We start from the raw sequence: 21,218 nt of genomic DNA on the forward strand, positions 1-21,218 counted from the left end.
ACGCAACGCCTCCGCCTCGGCTGCAAGAGATGCTGCTCATGGATTCCTCCCTTCTTCCCATTCTCCAAGGTTTCTCCACTCGGTCCTCGTCGAGCCCTATATTTTGGGTGCTGGCTCACTGCAAGCTACATCTAAGAGAGATCATCCACCATGGCCAACATGCAGGCTTTGTCCCACAAGACCCACCTGAGCACGAACGTAAGCAACGGGCTGGCCCTGTTACTCGTGGCTCTATCAGTGATCTGTGGCCTCTTCAGCTTTGTTTTATGCCTCGCCGCCGAAGGTTCGAGGACTGAGGTAACAATTAAAATGTCCAATATGATGATGAACAGATTTTCCCAGGTTAATTATGATCATAATAGTCGTATTTAAATCTGGTGACTAACTTTCCTCTGAGTGCATAAAATCTATATCACCCTGTGAATCATCATGAATAATACTCTGGCAGGCCACCTGGTATATCATGAGCGACCAGGGTCATGGCAGCGCTGCATCTCTGTGCACCTACGACGCCAGCGGCCGGAGACCACTGGCGTTTGCTGTGGGTGCATTCCTGTCGCTTGTGGTGGCCATGTTCGCAGAACATGCCTACTTGTTGGTTGTCATCACTAGTCGACCGCCGCCGGCATCAGCACCCCAGACACCACCGCTGGAAATAGCAGATGTTCAATGCCGGTTACGAACTCATAAATTGTGGGCCCGTAATCTTTATCTCATGGCATGGTAAGCAGAGCCTTCCAAACATGCATCAAAATTCCAAATGCAGCTATCCCTCACTACACCGCCGTACCATGAACCATCAAAGCCTGCATGCAGATGTAGTGAGTGCGGACAGAGCATTGAAACCTCGACCATTTTGTATTTGTACTTGCAGGATCTGTTTTGCCATCGCTGAGGCGCTTTTGCTGATTGCTATGGCCGTGGAATCAAGTCATCTATGCCAATGGGCAAAGCCAAGGTCCAGCTGCCGTGTAATTCGACCAGGGTTATTTGCAGCAGCCGGAGTTTTTGGATCGCTAACGGTCCTCCTGGGAATCGCCCTGTATGTAACCGCCTCGAGCACACAAAAGTTACGCCAAACACTGCAAGGCATGCTCATGGCATTCCCCAGTGCACCACCGCTACCTATATGAGGGCAAATGAAAGCCATGCACCATGGGAGGCAAATGAAAGCCAGCCCCCACAAAGAGACTCAATCACCCAATAAGACCTCAATGGCTTGAAATGGTTTTTGGGTATAACACAACCATGTGCCTTTGCAATCGTTTCACTGTAATTGAATTCAGTCAAAAACCTCATTTCACTACTTCATAAGCTTGGAGCCCTCAAAACCAAAAGCCTGAGGCTGCCGAGCGTATTGACAACAGCATTCTCTTGCAAAATATCACTATGCCATTAGTATTCCGTACAAATTTCCGAGTGGTTAGTAATCAAACTATCACAATCTGATAGAGCACCGGAGTTAGTTCACCAAACAATAAAAGTGGCAACTTACAAACATCATCAAACAGTTTATTCAGCTCACTTTTTACACAGCAAAGTACCCCAAGAAACCGAATACTTGCATTGCTTGGAGAGAGCATAACAAACATTTCACCAATCTTTTCTTCTAGACACTGTTGACTGGCTTAGTCGTTTTCCTTCCATGGCATCCTTCTTTCTTCTGCACTCAACACAAAGATAGGGGCCCTCCCATGGTTTTGATGGCGGTGAAAAGTAAGTGCCTGCAATGGCAGATAAACCCTCACTCCGTGGTTGATCCATTTGGCATATTGCACACCGGAAAGGTGATGAGTTCGCCTTCAATGGGAAGTTCTTACCCAATCTACATGAAACCAGGTTTAGAGTGAGCATCTTCTTTAACGCACAAATTGACCAGAATATCATGCTGAAGATAAATGGAAACTATGCTAGGGTCAAGTGAAACCTGATCCCCTGGTTGAATGGACACTTAACAGCAGAAATAATAACCTTAAATCTACAAAGAGGCTTCAGTCACAAGAAAAATCTACTTGCAAAGTCAAATATACTGCAACATGAATGATACAGAGTAAATTTCCACCAAATCAACCACATTCATTCACACAAATGAGTTATGATACCAAAAAGTTATACATGAATCGTTAGACTAGGTTTGCATGATCACATTTACAAGTTCATTATACAATAGCACCATCAGAAATTCACAAAAAGAAGAATAGAACCTATGGCCACCAAAATCCAATTTGATATCCTTCAATGGTTCAACCTTTAACATCAATGATGCATACAAAGGGAAATGGCAAGACGTGTCTGCCAGATGGGGAGTCTAATTTGTTATACACACAAATATGGATCTTCTCAATGATTTTGTTGAAGTATGGATACAGATTACCATAGTACAAGATAGGGTTAACCAAGAGGATGACTACAATATGATAGATGGCGTTATTGTTATGATTAAGAGTAATAAAAATGTGTGGCTATGGTGCTGTCCTAGGAAGCAACAGTAGGCAGGAACAAGCTTTGCGCGAATATACCTAAGAAAACTAATCTTCCAGTCAAGATCATAAAATAAACTTCAATGGCAGCTCTCTCGGAATCTAAGGGTCCATTTGATTGGGGATAATTTGGCATGGGAAAATGAATCTCATGTCAAATTACCATGTTTAGTACGAAAAATAGAAAAAAGAGATGGTAAAAATTTTGATAGGCCCCATGTTTATTTTTCAGAGAGAAAAGGTAAAACAAATACCATGGGGGATTGGTATTTAATAAATTTTCAAGTGATAGTAATCCATATTTGACAAAAATATTTTCAATAAAGCTGCATATATAATCATTGAATTTGTTTTGATGTTTTTCCAAATTCATTCAATAGAAATCTTTTGCAATAAAATTAAGATGGAGATGGCATTATGTAAAAGGCCATATGATCATAGTTATTATGTAAAAATTAATTGAAGATGACAATGCTATCCTAGTATTAAAAAAATTATTTTATATTAAAGGGTATATTTGTAAATTTGATCATATTCCTATATAGATTTACCTCCAACCAAACATAGTAATCTTTTTCCAGTATCATTTTTCAAAATAAATTTTCTATCAACCAAACATAGTAAAAATTATTTTTTTCCGCAATCATTTTTTTCAGATAAATGGTTCCCAAGAATTGTCAGATTACCCCATAATCTGACATATCCCAACCAGACGGACCCTAAGATCCTTTAGAAATTTATCAATGGAAAGAGGTGCTAGTGATATGGTTCATTCAGAGCTTTCCCACAAACAATTTAGTGTTTCCACACAAAGTAGGTACTTACCAGAATTTGATGTTTTCCACAAGAAGAGATGCTTTCCAGACAAAAGAGGTGCTAGTAGTATTGGTTCATGTAGTCCTCTTCCACATACAAAAGGCAAGTTGGTGCTTTAAAAATTTAAGACAAATGCCAAAGAATTCTTGGATGTAATGAGGAGGGGATTACCAAAAAGACTAGTAACTTCTAGCAAACAGTTTGGGCAGTTGGCTAACAAATAGGTGATGTCAGTCTTGTCAAATCACCAACATCATCATCAATTTATAAATTGGGCTTCTCTAGTTCTCTCAAATGTTGTCATGTACAAACCAACTAGTTTTAATGTTCAAATATTCATGGCATAAGGCTACAAGTTCTGTGAGACACAGCTATGTCTCGACAGGGCACCATTAGAAACCCACATTTGCATTAAATTACGAGCAACAAATAAGAAGAGTTGTGGCAGTAACTTATCCATCTCGAGCCGTGACCTTCTCTAATGCAAAATCAAATTTTTTGAAAAAAGGTTGCCTGCCTACCCAACCAAAATCCCCTTCCCCATGCCAGGGGAAAAAGGGAGCTTCCAGAATCCTGATTTTCTCAATAACTGGATAAATCAGAAAGCTTTTCCAACTTAGCCTCCTCAGTGCCAAGTCAAAAGACAACCTTGATGTATCTAGATCTTTTTACCTCTAACAGAACCCTTCTGCTCCATGCCAATAACACAAGTTTCATGACAGGTTGGGCATCATCCAACTACCAATATGATTTAGATTGCCAGCATCTTATAGCAAAATTATGACATGGACATCCCTCTGCATCATTATAAACAGACACATAATTCATTGAATCTTTTACTTCCAGAACAATGGTAAAGAATTTAGTAACAAGTATTGTTACAGAAATGAATAAAGAAACCATGCAAATCTAGGACCATGGATAAGGGTGCCCAAAATTTCACTACTGAGTGTGTTAATGTATGGCTCACCCACTGAGTGTGTTAATGTATGGCTCGCCCATTTTTTATCTGGTATACATCAGGGGAGTAAGCCAGCCTCATTTCCAAATGTATAAAGTAGCTAATTATCTGCTTTGTCCCTAAAGAATTTATTCTTTCAATTTGAGGTAGTAATCAGTTCATGAAGGTGGTTACAAACACACTGGGGCCTTATTGGCCAACCTACAAGTCAATGTATTGTTAGATAGCTATCAACACTACCAATTTCGCCAAAATAAAGCACAACTGCTACAAAAATATATATGGAACTACATCCATCTAATGACATCCTTAATTCATGAATGATAAAACTTAAGCTTATCCCAGCTCAGAAAGGAATTCAGACGATTTATGCACATTTAAACAGTACTAGCTTCACCTAAGATTTCATATCCAGCACATCCATGTTTCCAACCAAGAAACAGAACCTTATATAAGCTACAACAAATAATATCCTCCAAACCTTCGCCTTCACTCAAGGGGATGCAAGAAATGACAATGTAATTGACTATTTCTATTTCCAACTTTGCAGCAAATATGAAACTAAAAAAATAGAGGTCTTATTTCACTACATCTCAAAAATGATAGAAAACATTAGATCAATCCATGCTTATGATTTTGTAGCAATATTTGATGTTTCCAAATAAACAAATCTTCCTACCAGATGCACCCTTTGTCCATGTTTATAAGATGAGGTCCTTCCTAAATGGCTCCTAAAATCTATGATGCCATTTCCCTCCTCTCCTTTCCTTTTGCATGATGTCAAATTGACTTTGGGTGGTACCTCCACAACTCCAACCTTGACTCTATCCACCTACTAGTCCTTGCTCTCTTCCTCCCATATTTGACTGATACGTCACATCCAAGTCCTAGTAGAACAACAAAAGCTAGAAGGCATGTAGAGTGTATCCACATCCACTGGCAAAACCAAAGTTTTCTGTACTGGACCGAGCCGGCCGGTACATCCCGTATCGAGCCGGACCGGCGGGAACCGGCACGGTTCGGCTGGTGAAGACGGTATATCAGAGGAGGGAGAGGGAAAGAGAGGAGAGGAAGAGAAAAAACGCCTCCGGAGGCCGGTGGTGGCCCGCTGCGGCCACCGGAGGGCCACAAAAGCCTCCGCAGCTCGACCGTCTCCCGATAGAGCTTTGAAACAAGCGAGAAAGAGAGAGAGAGGGAGCATCGGAGGGAGGGGGAGCTTGCAAAGGGGTCGCCGGACTTTGCGCGGTGGCCACCGTGGCCACCGGGCAGTGGAAACCGCGCAGGCAAAGCCACGGCCGTGGAACAAGGACGATCCTATTTCTTCATCGTATTTTTTAAAAACGACGATGAATAATAAAGTTGGCAAACCTATTGCCGACTTCAATTTTTGAATTTTTTTTAAAAAAAATCAGAAACAGTAAAGCCAGCAATTGGTTTGCCGGCTTCACTTAAGTGAAACTGGAAAACCAATTGTCGGATTCACAATTTTTCGGCTTTTTTTAAAAAAAGATCGTGAAATAGGGGCATCGCCCCTATTTCACGCCCGCGGCGCCACACGCGTGGAGTGCACCGTCCGACGGCCACAACGATCAGCCGGAGGCCGTCCGAGGGCTTCTCCTTCCTCCTTTTCTTTCTTCGCCCCCCTCTCTCTATTTCTCTCTCTTTCTCTCTTTTCCTCCTCTCAATTTACTTCTTTGCTTGTGTTGGTTTACGCATGGTCCAATACGATACAAATCCGTACCGCTGGCCGGCTGACATGGTCCTGATTTTGGTTTCGAGAACCTTGAGCAAAACTATAGTATTAACTATTAGAGAATTACCACACTAGTGCGTTTGAACACCTACCAAATTTTGGAGACAAAGTGTTTATGTCATTTGATTAATAGGATTTAGAACTAGTGAACTTTTTTTTTCAATTCTTTGTTGTGCATGTTTTGGAGTGTGTTTGCACTCGTCAAAAGTGATTTACGTAAAACTGACCTTTTCTCGCTTCCTGTACACACGGCCCCACAAGATAAATATAGCATTTGCACGAAGTTGTTTCTTTTTAAAGAAAATAGCACATTGTTTCTCAATACGCTTGCACATCTGCTCCTTGACTCCCCAGTGTATCAGAACTCTCCCTTTCTTCAAATTAATCTCCTCCCAAAAGGATCAACTCCTTGTCGAAGATCCTTCCCTCTATACCGGTGGTGGCAGTGCGACAGTGGATCTAAGCTGACTCCAAAGGCTATCTCCCTCCATTTTTCCCCCTCTCACGGTGATAATTTCTCCTCTCGGCCTTCCGAGACCCAAACTCCCAGCACGAATCCCTCTCCCCACCCCCATCCTCAATGACCCGAGTTTGTCTCCTTTCCCTCTCATTTCCATGGATTTCAATCTGTTGGGTATAAAATACCCCCCAGCCGAAGTTCGTGACAGGAGTGACCCTCCGGGGATCCAACCGACTTTTGACCTTCGGCGGCATCTCTCCGAACCTCTCTGGCGGCCGAGCCTCCGCAACATTCCCAAGTTTTGCCAACAAATCAACCCCCGCCAGCATCGACCAGATTCTTCACAGCAGACGGGTTCCTACGGAAGCCGGACTTCATCGACTTTGACTGCGTGAAGACTTCGTCCGGACTCCTATGAGAGCCGGACTTCGCCCCTAACTCCAATTGCAGGTAGACTCTGCCCGGACTCCTACGGGAGCCGGACCTCGTCCCCGATTCCGGCTGCAGGTAGACTTCGTCCGAACTCCTACGGGAGCCGGACTTCGCCCCTAACTCCAATTGCAGGTAGACTCTGCCCGGACTCCTACGGGAGCCGGACCTCGTCCCCGACTCCGGCTGCAGGCAGACTTCGTCTGGACTCCTACGGGAGCCGGACTCCGCCCATGACTCCAATTGCCAGTAGACTTCGTCCGGACTCCTACGGGAGCCGGACTTCGCCCCTAACTCCAATTGCAGGTAGACTCTGCCCGGACTCCTACGGGAGCCGGACCTCGTCCCCGACTCCGGCTGCAGGCAGACTTCGTCCGGACTCCTACGGAAGCCGGACTCCGCCCACGACTCCAATTGCAGGCAGACTTCGTCCGGACTCCTACGGGAGCCGGACTTCGCCCCTAACTCCAATTGCAGGTGACTTCGTCCGGACTCCTACGGGAGCCGGACCTCGTCCCCAACTCTGGTTGCAAGAAGACTCCGCCCGGACTCCTACGGGAGCCGGACCTCGTCCCCTACTCCGGCTGCAGGCAGACTTCGTCCGGACTCCCGGCCCCACGACTCCAATTGCAGGCAGACTTCGTCCGGACTCCTACGGGAGCCGAACTTCGCCCCTAACTTCAATTGCAGAGAGACTCAACCCGGACCCTATGGGAGCCGGACCTCGTCCCGACTCCGGCTGCAGGTAGACTTCGTCCGGACTCCTACGGGAGCCGGACTTCGCCCCTAACTCCAATTACAAGTAGACTCTGCCCGGACTCCTACGGGAGCCGGACCTCGTCCCCGACTCCGGCTGCAGGCAGACTTCGTCCGAACTCCTACGGGAGCCGGACTCCGCCCACGACTCCAATTGCCGGTAGACTTCGTCCGGACTCCTACAGGAGCCGGACTTCGCCCCTAACTCCAATTGCAGGTAGACTCTGCCCGGACTCCTACGGGAGCCGGACCTCGTCCCCGACTCCGGCTGCAGGAAGACTTCGTCCGGACTCCTACGGGAGCCGGACTCCGCCCACGACTCCAATTGCAGGCAGACTTCGTCCGAACTCCTACGGAGCCGGACTTCGCCCCTAACTCCAATTGCAGGTAGACTTCGTCCGGACTCCTACGGGAGCCGGACCTCGTCCCCAACTCTGGTTGCAGGAAGACTCCGCCCGGACTCCTACGGGAGTCGGACCTCGTCCCCGACTCTGGCTGCAGGCAGACTTCGTCCGGACTCCTACGGGAGCCGGACTCCGCCCATGACTCCAATTGCAGGCAGACTTTGTCCGGACTCCTACGGGAGCCGGACTTCGCCCCTAACTCCAATTGCAGGTAGACTCAACCCGGACTCCTACGGGAGCCGGACCTCATCCCCAACTCTGGTTGCAAGAAGACTCCGCCCGGACTCCTACGGGAGCTGGACCCCGTCCCCGACTCCAGCTGCAGGCAGAGTTCGGCCGGACTCCTACGGGAGCCGGACTCCGCCCACGACTCCAATTGCAGGTAGACTTCGTTCGGACTCCTACGGGAGCCGAACTTCGCCCCTAATTCTAATTGCAGGTAGACTCTGCCCGGACTCCTACGGGAGCCGGACCTCGTCCCCGACTCCGGCTGCAGGCAGACTTCGTCCGGACTCCTACGGGAGCCGGACTCCGCCCACGACTCCAATTGCCGGTAGACTTCGTCCGGACTCCTACGGGAGCCGGACTTCGCCCCTAACTCCAATTGCAGGTAGACTCTGCCCGGACTCCTACGGGAGCCAGACCTCGTCCCCGACTCCGGCTGCAGGCAGACTTCGTCCAGACTCCTACGGGAGCCGGACTCCGCCCACGACTCCAATTGCAGGCAGACTTCGTCCGGACTCCTACGGGAGCCGGACTTCGCCCTAAACTCCAATTGCAGGTAGACTCAACCCGGACTCCTACGGGAGTCAGGCCTCGTCCCCGACTTCGACTGAAGGAAGACTTCGTCCGGACTCCTGCGAGAGCCGAACTTCGAGCTCCTCTCAGACGGATAACTAACCACCTCTCCGCCAGACACTCCAGCGGACTTCGGCCGACAGGTCTGGACCCTCTAGCAGGCCACAGCAACGGCCATGACTCTGCTCCACTTCCTGTGACGGGTTCCGCGGCTCCATCACTCCCTGACGGGCCGCAGTAATGGTCACGATCCTGCTCCACTTCCTGCGACGGATACCGCGCGATTCCTCCATCCTCTGGCAAGTCGCGACAACGGACGCCGCTCCACTCCCCGCGACAGACTCCACGTGGCATGTCCCGGTGATAGCCACGATTCCACTCCACTACTCTTCGCAACAAACTCCTCCTGACCATGGGCAGCCCGCTGCCAAACGGTTACAAACATCGCTATCAGTCTGTTGCTCCCTCCACCTATAAAAGGGGGGACCCCAGATATGTTATTCTCTAAGCTCTCATTTTCTTACCTAGAAACTCTGCTAAAATTTTCGTTCGAGCACTCCATTCTTGTTGAGGCAGAGAACTGACTTGAGCGTCGGAGGGTCTTGCCGGAGCAACCCCACCTCCGGTTTAGACTTCTTTTGCAGATCCCGGTGGCGACCGCGACTCCCTCGACTCCAGCTTCTCCGACGCAGACGGATTTTTGCACCAACACAATCCATTCCCAAATACCAAGGGTTTGATTTCATCTTTCATTCATTCGATCAAGCTCCATGCCTCATCATTCTTTATCGATTTGCTATGATTTCAAATGTTTAGCTGTTTGTGTTCCTCTTTTGATTCGGAATTTGGGTTTAGAGAGGCATCCTCTTCATTCTTGGAGAACATTGTTAGATGATGAGGTTTTTTGTGCAGCTGAGTTCATGCCAGATTTCCCATGAATCTGCACAATATAACTTTATGTAGTTTGAAAAACAATAGAATAATAAGGATAGTTTCCTCTCTATTTATTTACAAGTATCATGAATGTTCATGCATCTCGATTGCAAGTATTGGGCATCATGAATGTTGGTGCATCTTGACTGTACGTATTGGGTTGGTCTATCAATCCTCCTTCATACAAAAAACCATGGATGCTACCGGATGATTTCAGAATCAGGGTTGCTGAATTCTACCTACCACTGAGAATCAAGGCTTCTCCCACTCTTCTTCAATGTTCTGGGTTGCTGAATCAAGGTTGCTGTTTTATTTTTGTCAGCCCCTTTTCTCCTTTGTTGCTTTTATGTTGTGAAGAAGAGCTTACTGTCAGCATGCTGAAGCATTTTGCTTCAAACTCTGAATCTTGTCAGCCTCTTCTTTATTTTCACAGTCTCAAACTCTGCTTTTTCCCCTTACTTGTAACACAACAGCGCCTATTTTTTGATTGCTGCCTCCTCTTGGCAGCTGCAGCCATCGGTATTGTTTGGCTTAAATCAATAAAAGATGGGTGGTTTTGATCTCCCTTTCCATCAAAAAAAAGACAAAAGAATAGTATTGCGTGTTTTATGATTTCATAATGGATTGTGTTGTGGGGAACGGCATCTTTAGTCTCATACCGGTTGTGAGTTGAGAGAGAATGGCTTATTTGGATTGGAATCTTTTCTCCCATGTGAGGCACTTTTTAAAGGGCACAACCATGAGGACCTCATGCCATAAGTGCCAGAGGCCAAAGCGGATAATATCTCACATATGCGGGCACAGAGGCAAATCCAACCTTTGAGCCATCCGACCCCTTTACCTCAATAGATTGACCTTTCTACACTACTTCGAATGGTTGTGTTTGGATTTTGCAATTTCGGTTTACTATGGTAATAGGGGAACCAAACTTTGATATGATGGTATAAATATTGGTCACCACGTCGGTTGGATTGTGAATGGGCTTCTGTCATATTTGCAGTATTTCATTACTTGTTAAAGGAGAAGGCATCTGTCATATTTGATACATTCTTCTGATGTGCTTCTACTTGATGGTCTTCTTGGAAAGGAAGACTTTTCATGTGTTCAAAGAAACTAATGACTTTTTTATTGCCCAGAACACAATGTTACCCAATAGTTCAACAGGGTATGCTATTTTGATATCTAACTAGGCTAAGACATATGGTTAAGGTGCTATGTAAATGATAGTTGATAGTAGCTACCTAGATTGCCAAGAAGAAAAGATGGTAAATGGGCTTTGTTGGGATTTTTTTTTTTTTTGTTGGATCTCCATTTAATTATATGTAAAAATAAAAAAAAAAGTCACCGGCATTGCAAGTGGACCATCTACACCTGATACAGAGTTGCAAGACAACAAAAGGTAAAGGCAAAGCTCTTGATGATAGTAATGAGCAAGGGATCAAGATGAAAGCAGTTTGGGATGGTAAAAACCAGCCACACATGCTTAAAAGTTATTTATTTATTTCATTATATTTTAGCACATTAGTTGTATGCAAAAATTAAAAAAAAAAAGATTGTTGTATAATTTTTATTAAATTTATTTGCAACCACTTGAGTTATGAAGCATAACAGGTGATGAAGCATAACATGATTAACAACAAAATGAGATACTAGATGGGATTCAATGAAGTTGCACCTTTCTTCCAGGATTGCAGAACCCTCTTCAAAAAGTTCCTCGACAGCACCAACCGATGAAAGTTTGTTTGTGTGTTTACCAGCAGTGTTCTGCAACTTTTTCCCAAAAAGAAGAGATGTAAACTTATTCTGATGCTTTTTTGGAGATGATGGTAGGACACAACGATCAGATGAAGGTGGAATGATATCAACAACTACGCAAGTCGTGTCATCTTTCAAGCCACTTGTTCTCAAAGCTTCCTAAAGCAACATGAGCTTAGCATCAGTAACAAAAAAAGTACTATAACAAGTATCTATAAGCAGAAGGACGCAAGTCATTAATTATTGGCATCACCTTAACAACAAGCTTTGCAGCAAGTTCTGCAGGTATCCCTCGGCAAGCCTTCGCGGCCACCTCTGACGACAGAGCATCCCATATGCCATCTGATGCAATTATTAGGCGTCCTCCGGTTCTTGAAAGCTAACCATCCAATTAACAGCAAACAAAAAAAGGAAAAAAAAAAAAAAAAGAGGGAGAAAACATTACTTCATGGGAAATAGAATATGACAAACCACCAAGTTTGATTTACACTCACCTTCACTTGCTTAACATGCGGTATCGGGACGATGAATTCACCAACATCCGTATCACCTATTGACCTTGAAAGGCACAAACCACCCGGCCAGCAGCGGAGCGGACCGACCTGAGAAGACAGCACAAAACAAGTTTGCACTTTCCCATCAAGAAATAAACTTTGATCATAAAATTTGCAACAGAGTTTCTTCGCATTGTATACCTCCTGGCCGCCAGAGAGATTAAGCCTTCCGACCTCTCCCCCGCTAGCAGTAACACGTTCCCTTTCCTCTGCATTCTCTTCCAGCCTATGATCGACGGTCAGCAAAGAAACCACACCACCCTGTGTATCCAGTATGCACCGCGAGTCGCCCACCGATGCGACTGTCACCGTCCACCCATCAACCACAACAAGGGTCACCGTCGTCCCCGAAGTCTCCCCTGATGACAACAATCCAAGATCAGATTTTTCTCATCAGACAAACAAGAACAGCAGCAGGGCACGCATCAGGACTTGCCTTTCCGCTGGAAATCTATATCCGTCCTCACGAAGCCGGCAACCAGAGCCCGTGGAAGGGCCTGGAGCCACTCCTCCCTACCAAGCCCCGGAGGAATCGCACTCATAACATTATCCAGGAGATGCTCTTTTGCGAACACGGCCGCAGACACTCCATTGTGCCCATCGAAGATCTACAAACAGACATCGATTCCCGTAATCGAAACCAAAAAGAATACAAGAAACGGGAGGAAGTTAAAGGAGATGGCGATGATACCGCGAAGACGGAGAAGGAGGTGGAGGGGTTGCCAGGGATCCGGAGGTAGTCGGGTTTGATGAGGAAGTAGTCCTCGCCCCGCTTGGCGAAGGCGTGGTGGCCGCACTTGACGATGGGCTTCTCCGACTTGTCTCCACGGAGCTCACGGCCGATGAGGGTGGCGAGGGGAACCAGCGGAGCTCTCATGCTCGGATCCCGGTGCCGCCAGGCGTCGGTCATTAGCGACAACTCAGGGACCCCTAAAAACCCTAATACATTCCCGTGCTGGTCCATCGAAGACCAATATCATCTACAAAACCATATATTTCTTCCATCATTCGGATCAGAATATCGAGAGAAAAAGATCAAGAAACGTCTCGATAGAAACCCTAGGCGATATCGGCGGAGGGGATCGGAGGCCCCAATGCCGGTCGGAGAGGTCGAACTCGGGGATCGAGGAATCAAGAAAAGGGAAAGAGCGGGGGGGAAGATATCGAGGGAGGGATTTGGGATTTGGAGCAGAAGAATCCGAGAGATAGAGAGAGAAGGGGGATGGGATGCGGGTTAGTACAGCGGAGGCGCAGGAGGGGGAGGAGCCGCGTCTTCTCCGTTCTGCAGCACCGTAGAAAGAGAGAGACGGAGAGAGTAGTAATGATGGATAAATACAGGGGAATAAAATTTTTAAAAGAAACGAGAAAGAGCAAGAGAAAGAAAAGAGCTGGTACTTTGTTTTGGTTTGCAGCGGGAGGGGTCGCTCGGGGGGGAAGGGGTTCGATTTCTGCTCCGTTCTCAGTAACATCAGCCGAAAAGACTAAAATACCCTTACGCTGGAGTTGGCCCGAAAAATACTGCTAACGAGGATGTTAGAATTAGGTGGGTGTTATTCCTGCCAAGTATGTTATACTTATCCCGCAATAGTAGCCGTTATTCCTGCATGCAGTGCCACTTTCTTCAACTCAAATAATTCTCGAGCATAGCAAACTCAAATAATTCCACAAAAATCTCAAGCCACTCTCATTTGGCCGATAAGGAGGGAGGGGAAAATCGGAGAGTCTAGATCACTGTGGCTGCGGAGGAACGTACCATGGTTAAGAATCGGCGAAAATCCGGCGGGGACGCTGATGCAGTATGCGAGTCCCGACACGTGCACCAATCACACACGGGGCACATGCCCGGCACTTGGCACAGAGAGGATCCCCACTTAATATAAAAGCATTCCTATCTTTCTCCACAGAAATATGAACCAAAACCATCATATTATGGTGCAACTATTATCCCACCAAACATATATGACCTGAAACAGCAATGATATTTTAGATTAGGAAGAATAAGTGATCCATTTCTTCATTCCAATTTCACTGCTAAGCCTTAAATATGAACATTTTCACAGCGAAAACGAACCGGGTTTATTGTCTAACAAGCTAATGGATATGTAGAAAGTTGGCTGTGATGAACTAAGTAGCTGCATAAATAATGAAGCAAAGTCTGGGCTCGCGTTGAAGCATAGATAGAAAGGATGGTTTGAGGAGGTTATTATATGTCAAGATCGTCTGTACAATAGATATAAATGCCACAGCTTATTAACGCATGGTCCAAGGACAGAGCTGGTGGAAGCGCACTAAGTTGGTTGTAAAGGAACGTTTACAACCAAAGGGATTTTATAAAGCTCGGGTGGTCCGATGTTTTGATAGACAAAGGATCAATGATGCTTTCCCCCATCCATGTAACACCGGCAAATGGTCGTCACGTCAAATGATACTTAGGAATCACACTCGAGAATTAACCAATAAGCACTCTCCACGCGCATAGGCTTTAGGAATCTCCTTTGATGCACTCGAGAATGTACAGTCACTACAATAAAGATATATTTTACTCGTCGTTCCGATGGTTACAAAAATTTAATCATTATATAATATTTTTTAAAAATAATCAAAATAGCCACTGCACAGAAGTCCTTCGGATCAAAAAAAATATTGATCGTCAAATAAATATATCTACTAGCGACCATAATGCTATTAAATAAAATTTTGTATTTAGTAGCAGTCCATTCCAAACAATCATTAAACATCGTTTTTTATAATGATTTTACCATTGAAGAGTCAAGCCAACTTAGACACCTAAGTTAAAATCGAGGAAGAGAAAAAGGTTGCAGGACAGTTAGTCAAAATCTTCGGATCGGATATTGGTATCGGATCCTCGATCAATCCTCAAGTTAGATCTTGCAAAAATATAAAGACATAAAGTTCTATGATAGTAGACCCTTCAATGCCTAAGTTAGTCCCCATGAAAGCAAACAGAAGATGTTTGAACCTTTAAAGAGAGCTTAGTGATAGAATAGAGTATAAAGCATGGTAGATTGGAATAAGGAATGGAGAGTGAAAGCTCAAAGGATGCCATATTGAAGATAGAGGTAAGAGATAGAGTCAAACAACTTAGAGCTCTGTAAAAGAGATAGATTTCCGTTCGCATGGAATCAGTCTGGAAAAAAAAACACGTGAAGTAAGCATTCACTTACTCAAGGAGCACCGATCGTGAGGACATGCTCTGGTTGTTAGAGAATAATGACTCGTACATTTTGGAGTTTGTTGAGATCATGAATCTTACTGAGAGGAGAAAGAAATGGAATAGCGAGATGGCCGACCACTTATCATCTTATGGATATAAGACTCTGAAGCTCCTCCAATACAGTTGTAAAAGATCAGATGATAGAGGCTGAGCAGTCACTCCATTATCTTCTATGAAGAATGTGTTTTAGATTGCATTGGGTCATCAGTGCCATGATTGATGATCCATCCTAGGGTGTATCAATAGTTACGTATGGTCCATATAAAAAGTTAAGAGTTTTAATGAGTGGCAATCATGATATATAAACATGATATATATCACTTTTATGGCGATCACAAAAAAATTATCACTGAATGCTAATGTTTAATGGTGCCTTAGCTCTCATAAAAGCTTAAATATTTAACAGTGGCAACTTAACTCACCACTAATGATTCTTTTTAGTCGCCGCTATCCAAAATAACATTTTTAATAGTGACTATAAAGTAATGGACACTAGATAATAAACTAATAATAATGGCTAAAAAATGGTGGCCACGAATTTTAGTGATGTTGCGATAGGTTCTTATAAAAAATCAAATATTTAGTGATAGCCATAAAATATAATCAACAAATGAGAATTTAGTGGTGACTATTAAGAAAGTAACCATTAAATGAAAACTTTAATGGTAGCCATAGATAATTGGTCATTAGATGTTGGCTTTTTAATGGTAGCTACAATTAATAGTCAAAATAATAATTAAAGATAAAAAAAATAATATTTAAGTGACGACCATCATAAAGTGGTTATTAAATGATAACAAATCTTAAGTTCCTAAATAAATGACAACAAATCTTAAGTCCCCTGAATTGCAAAAGTTGTTTAAGTTTTTTTTTAATTGATGATTCTTAAACCAAAGTATGTAATCTTTATTTATAATGATAAGGTCCGTCTTTATATAATTCAGATCAAATTCATCTTTCTAGTTTTAAAAAAAAAAATTTCTAAAATATAGGAAACTAGTAAAATTAAATTCAAAAAATCAAAACTCTTCGGAAGATAGATTTGGACTTCCGCTTTAGACTTTTCATACATACTTGATTTAGTTTTTATCGATGATGTAATTAGTGTTATAGTTTTCTTTATATTCTCCATGCTCTTCTGGATATTTGGCAGTAGGATTTGGCACGCATAGAAGTAGACAATTAGTGTCCGGGATACATTCTCCGATGGATTTTCTCTTTTACTTTTAAGTTTAAAAAATTTGAAAAAATTGCACAATAATAAACATTATAGAAAATAATATATCTTGAAAATTAAGACCAATTTTAGTTTGCAATAAATTTGTAATATTGATTACAATTTTTTGTAAAAATTAATATTTAACAAACAAAGTAGGACTAGAAGTAAACAAAAAAAGGCTACATTACATAAAATTCCTCCAAATTTTGGATTAACAAAAGTATAAGAATAAAAATAATCATACATAATTCTTATCGATCCTGATTTTGAGTGCCACTGGTCCCAACCACCACTGCAACCCTCAGCATCAGCCGCTATCGCTCTGACCTCATTGCTGCCATACCGGGCCCAATCACCACTATAGCTGCTTCGTGCATATCAAATGCAACTCCAAAGATAATCAAATGTAACAAATCCGACAACTTATTAGATAGAAGTTATAAAGGTACATTAGAATTTTTTTAACTAAATTTTCTTTATTACACAAGATATGATCATAATGAGATGAGGTGAAGGTATGGTTTTAAATGTGGTATTATAACTAATGTAACATTTTTTGCCACTCCTTGTTATATTATTGAGAAAAATAATATAAAAAAATAAAATGACCATTATTTTTTATTATTTTCCAATTTCTTTCTCGTAACAACAGGCTGTCATAACACAAATGTCCATATTATCTACTTGTACTTATTTTTGAATAAAATAATATTTATTTCAATTTTCAAAATTTCCTCTCAAAATTCCTTCCAAAAATCATTATGCATTCCAAAAGATTTATTATTTTATTAAATAAAAAATTAAAGAAAAGATAGCTTCATCATCTTTTTGCTATTATAAGTTATTTTCCGTTATAATACCAGTATGATGGCCATTATTTCAAAGATCATTTTATATTAAAAATTTAGAGTTTGTTTTTGGGACCAAAAAAAGGTCAAGCTATGTTGGTCCATAACTCTTTTGGCGGGAGGTCGCTTTAATGTGATCACTGTTTTGGCGTTATTTAAAAGTAGGTGTTGGAAGGTACAAATTTCAAAATAATTCTAAGGATATGTTCGACATTGGTATAATGACAGGGAGAAATCAGGTCATTTTGATAAAACCGTCGCCTACCATTATTTTACGGCGTAGGATTCTCGAACGGATCCCGCGAAGACCCCGGGCCCACTCCCGTCGAGTTCTACAGAAGACGATCCCCTGATGCCCGGGTCCCACGATGAAAAGGACCCAAGACAGCAGGACCGTCAGATCGGATTTAGACGGTGGATTCGCTCGACGCATCGAGATATGGAGGGCAGCGGGCAAAAGGATGTCGAGCCTCAAGATGGCGAAGGCGACACGGCGGGACGCGGTGACGTGGCCATGTGACGCTGGGCCCCACGCGGGATTCGTCCACTCATCGGCTGAGGTGCTTCCTAGCTGTAGAATTGACGGAAAGGAGGCCTCATTTCCACGAATTCGCCCAGGTTTCAACTCGCTTTCCCACGGCAATGAAACATCAGACCATCGAGCAAGAAGAAGTTTTAGTTAATTAGCTTTGTCCGCTTCTTTTGTTGAGCCCATTGACCCCATTGTTGGGTGGAGGACAGCAATAAAAGTCTAGGATGATTTGGGTTCTTAGCTTGCATTCCCTTCATTTTTTTTTTTTCTTTCTCTTTTTTAATTAAAAATTGAAGGCAAGGACTTATCCATTTATTTTACATGTCATAATCCCACCACTATGGGAGGTCCTGAACAACTTGCATATTGGATAAATAGATAAATATCTTTTTGTCTGATGTTTCTCGCTGATCATTTTTATTCTTATTTTATATTTAAAAATTTATCTCTCGGCATCAGGTGAGTACCTGGAATAGCTGAGTAAAATAACAAAAATAATAGGCAAAGCTAGATTTAACATGGTTCTTCATAAAATTCGAGCCACATATATCGATGTTTTGAAGGAAATTAAAAATTTAAAATTTTTTTTAACTAATTTGCAATCAAACCCTCATTCTTTAAAATGTTTAGTCTCATATTGAATATAGAAAAAGTAAAAAAAAAAATTATATTAAAAATTCTCCTCTTAGACTTTGTAAACTTTTGAGATGAATCTTACACATACACGCGATCATGCCACACCTGCATTTGTAGCATGGTGGGGCCCATATTTTATTATTTCTCTATTTATTTTTTTAAAATTATTATCATTTTTCTTATTTAATTATAAATAGATATTGTATTACAATTTTTTTTGTTGATTTTTTATTCGTTGAATTTCTACTCATTGGTTTTATACCCATTAGACTGATTAATGATTTTCTACCCATTCGATCGGTTAATTACGTGATTAATATTTTTTCAATATGGTATTAGCCCAAATGGGTAGTTCTTGGATTTATAAATTGGGCCTTTAGTTATAAAGTGAGATAAGCAAGAAAAAGGTTCTCTTCTCTTGTAATCTAATCCCTCTTCTCTTCTAAACTTTCTTCTTCCGATCTTCTTTCAAATTTTCTTAATTTATTTCTTTGATCTTTTTTTTACTGGTTGAAGCTTCGTCATTCTCTCCACGATCGTGCCTGCAGGAAAGGTCTATAATTGTATCTTGTGATAGATTTTTTGAGCTTAATCCCATATAAAAATCGAAAATTACCTTAGAATAGTGTATTGTATGTCTCCAATCTATAAGTTTTTAGATTAATTTAATATTAAATTTATAATAACATTTAATTGTTAATTCAGTTGGATTCTAATCAGCTCTCATGGAAAATAAATTTCATCACGTATTCCTAACAATCTAAGGCACATACCCATTCTAACTGTGATTTAATTACTAACAATACATCAATTATCTTAGTATAATATTTATTTCATCTTATACCATTAGTTTTCTTAACTATAGTATTTGTTTTTGAAATATTCAGCATATTAGTCTATTTAAATTTATTTTTTGAAAAAATTAAATTTTTATTTATAAAATAGAATATTAGCTCTGCATTAAATTTATCATTTTCTATCAGAAATACATAATAATAACAATCAGCAGAACAATAATAAAATCAGTGATATGCAATCACTAAAAGATTTCAATGTTTTCTTTTTGCAGTTTTTGTCTCTTTTAATTTTATTTTTTAGCTTTCTTTTTAGATATTTTTTTATGGATTCTGAAAACTTATCTAGTCTCAAACTTGATAGATTCAATGGAAAGGTTTTCTTAGGTGACAAGAATAATTAGAAGCTTGGTTAATATCTTTAGGTTTGTTATCAGCTCTAAGAAATTTATTTTCTTTCAAATTATCCTCCTCAGTTACAGATTCTTAATCTTCTAAACAAATAGACTATCATTATAGATTTAGAATTCTTAGTTGCCTATCAGATAAACTATATAAAATATATAAAAAATTTAAAATCTCTAAAAAAACTCTGGTAAGCTTTAGAAGAAATCTATATTTAAGATAATGAGGAGGCTATGAGGTTCACCATTCAGACTTTCATAATTTTAACATGATGGACAACATATCTATCGACGACTAAATTCACCAATTTCAAAATCTAGTCTAAGAGATCCATAAAGGAGGATCTACTCTTGATGAAACCTATCAAATATCATGCTTGATAGATAAACTTCTATCCTTTTAATCTCAATTTGCCCATGACCTTAAAAGATCCCAATCTTTTCTCACTTTTAGGCCTGTTCTTTAATCTATTAGGATAAAAAATCAATTTAGACTTAAAAAAATTAAGAAACTCAAGAAAATCAGCTTAAAGCCAAGGTCAATCCTATTGAATCCCAAAACGTAAGTTTGAATCCTAAGAGTCAAAACTATAGAGGTCAAAATCCAAATTTCAAAGTCAAAGAAAAGAATTTCAAAGAAAAGGATAAACCTAGGTATCAAATTCAAAAGCCTAGACCTAACAATCAAGTCTAAAGTCCTAAGGAACAAGATGGCAAGAGATTCTGCTTCATTTATAGTCGAGATAATCATCTCGCATCTTAGTATTTTTATCAAAAAAAATAGAGAATTATCCACAACAAGAAGAATGTGAAACATCAACACCAACCTAGACCTTAAGTTAACATAATTGAAGGAGAACCATCATCCTTTAAGTTAATTTCTTTTACTTCTTTTATCAGTTTAACCTATTTAGATTCAAAATAGTGGTTAGATATCAAAGCCAACATCTATGTCTGTACCGATAGGTCCTGAGTTTTCCTCATATCAAGGGCCAAGTGAAGGAAGTGTGATCATGGATGACGAAATAACTGTCAAAGTATTAGAAAAAAGAATAGCTAACCTAAAATTTATCTTAGGAAAGATATTAATTTTTTGAAGTATATACATCATGTATCCACTATAAAAAGAAACTTATTAAGTGGTTCTCTATTTATTCAGTTAGATTTTAAAATTATTTGAGTATAATAAATTTATAAATTTTAAAGGAGATATATTTATTGGAAAAGACTTGGTGTCTGAAGGATTGTTCAAATTAAGTGTAACTTATCCTCCCAAAATTAGCGAAAAATCAGTTAGTTCTTATACATCTCTTATATTAAATTTTGAATCTTGTGAAACTTGGCATGAAAAATTGGGTCATATCAAGCTTAGATCAATCAGAAAAATATCTAATCTTAATCTGATTCCAAATTTTAACATCAAACATTATTCTAAATGTGAAGTTTGTATT

General features: G+C 41.4%; 2 protein-coding genes across 2 annotated transcripts; one reads left to right on the forward strand and one right to left on the reverse strand.

Annotated features, from left to right (window-relative positions):
• The first annotated feature begins 20 nt into the window (after positions 1–20).
• Positions 21–1,259, forward strand: LOC105032822 (uncharacterized). The gene is made up of 3 exons (XM_010907395.4): positions 21–297; positions 449–723; positions 875–1,259. The coding sequence occupies exons 1-3, from the start codon at positions 151–153 to the stop codon at positions 1,131–1,133; spliced, it is 681 nt and encodes a 226-aa protein (XP_010905697.2). The 5' UTR covers positions 21–150; the 3' UTR covers positions 1,134–1,259.
• A 161-nt stretch (positions 1,260–1,420) lies between these two features.
• On the reverse strand, positions 1,421–13,473 carry LOC105032808 (probable protein phosphatase 2C 33). The gene is made up of 8 exons (XM_073257690.1): positions 13,341–13,473; positions 12,791–13,079; positions 12,536–12,707; positions 12,241–12,458; positions 12,040–12,147; positions 11,799–11,924; positions 11,466–11,704; positions 1,421–1,825 (listed from the first exon to the last, which is right to left on the reverse strand). Exons 2-8 carry the CDS (start codon positions 13,061–13,063, stop codon positions 1,594–1,596), a joined length of 1,368 nt encoding a protein of 455 aa, XP_073113791.1. The 5' UTR covers positions 13,064–13,079; positions 13,341–13,473; the 3' UTR covers positions 1,421–1,593.
• Between the last annotated feature and the right edge of the window lie 7,745 nt (positions 13,474–21,218).

The sequence above is a fragment of the Elaeis guineensis genome, chromosome 5, assembly GCF_000442705.2.
Source record: "Elaeis guineensis isolate ETL-2024a chromosome 5, EG11, whole genome shotgun sequence".
Taxonomy (NCBI): domain Eukaryota; kingdom Viridiplantae; phylum Streptophyta; class Magnoliopsida; order Arecales; family Arecaceae; genus Elaeis; species Elaeis guineensis.

What these genes read in the sequence shown, in the direction of transcription:
- LOC105032822 (XM_010907395.4), top strand. Translation starts at nt 151, where the DNA reads ATGGCCAACATGCAGGCTTTGTCCCACAAGACCCACCTGAGCACGAAC. An exon ending in CCGAAGGTTCGAGGACTGAG is followed by an intron (nt 298 to 448) that starts GTAACAATTAAA and finishes ATACTCTGGCAG; the next exon opens with GCCACCTGGTATATCATGAG. An exon ending in AATCTTTATCTCATGGCATG is followed by an intron (nt 724 to 874) that starts GTAAGCAGAGCC and finishes TTGTACTTGCAG; the next exon opens with GATCTGTTTTGCCATCGCTG.
- LOC105032808 (XM_073257690.1), bottom strand. Translation starts at nt 13,063, where the DNA reads ATGGACCAGCACGGGAATGTATTAGGGTTTTTAGGGGTCCCTGAGTTG. An exon ending in CCTCCTTCTCCGTCTTCGCG is followed by an intron (nt 12,708 to 12,790) that starts GTATCATCGCCA and finishes GTCTGTTTGTAG; the next exon opens with ATCTTCGATGGGCACAATGG. An exon ending in CTGCAAAGCTTGTTGTTAAG is followed by an intron (nt 11,705 to 11,798) that starts GTGATGCCAATA and finishes ATGTTGCTTTAG; the next exon opens with GAAGCTTTGAGAACAAGTGG.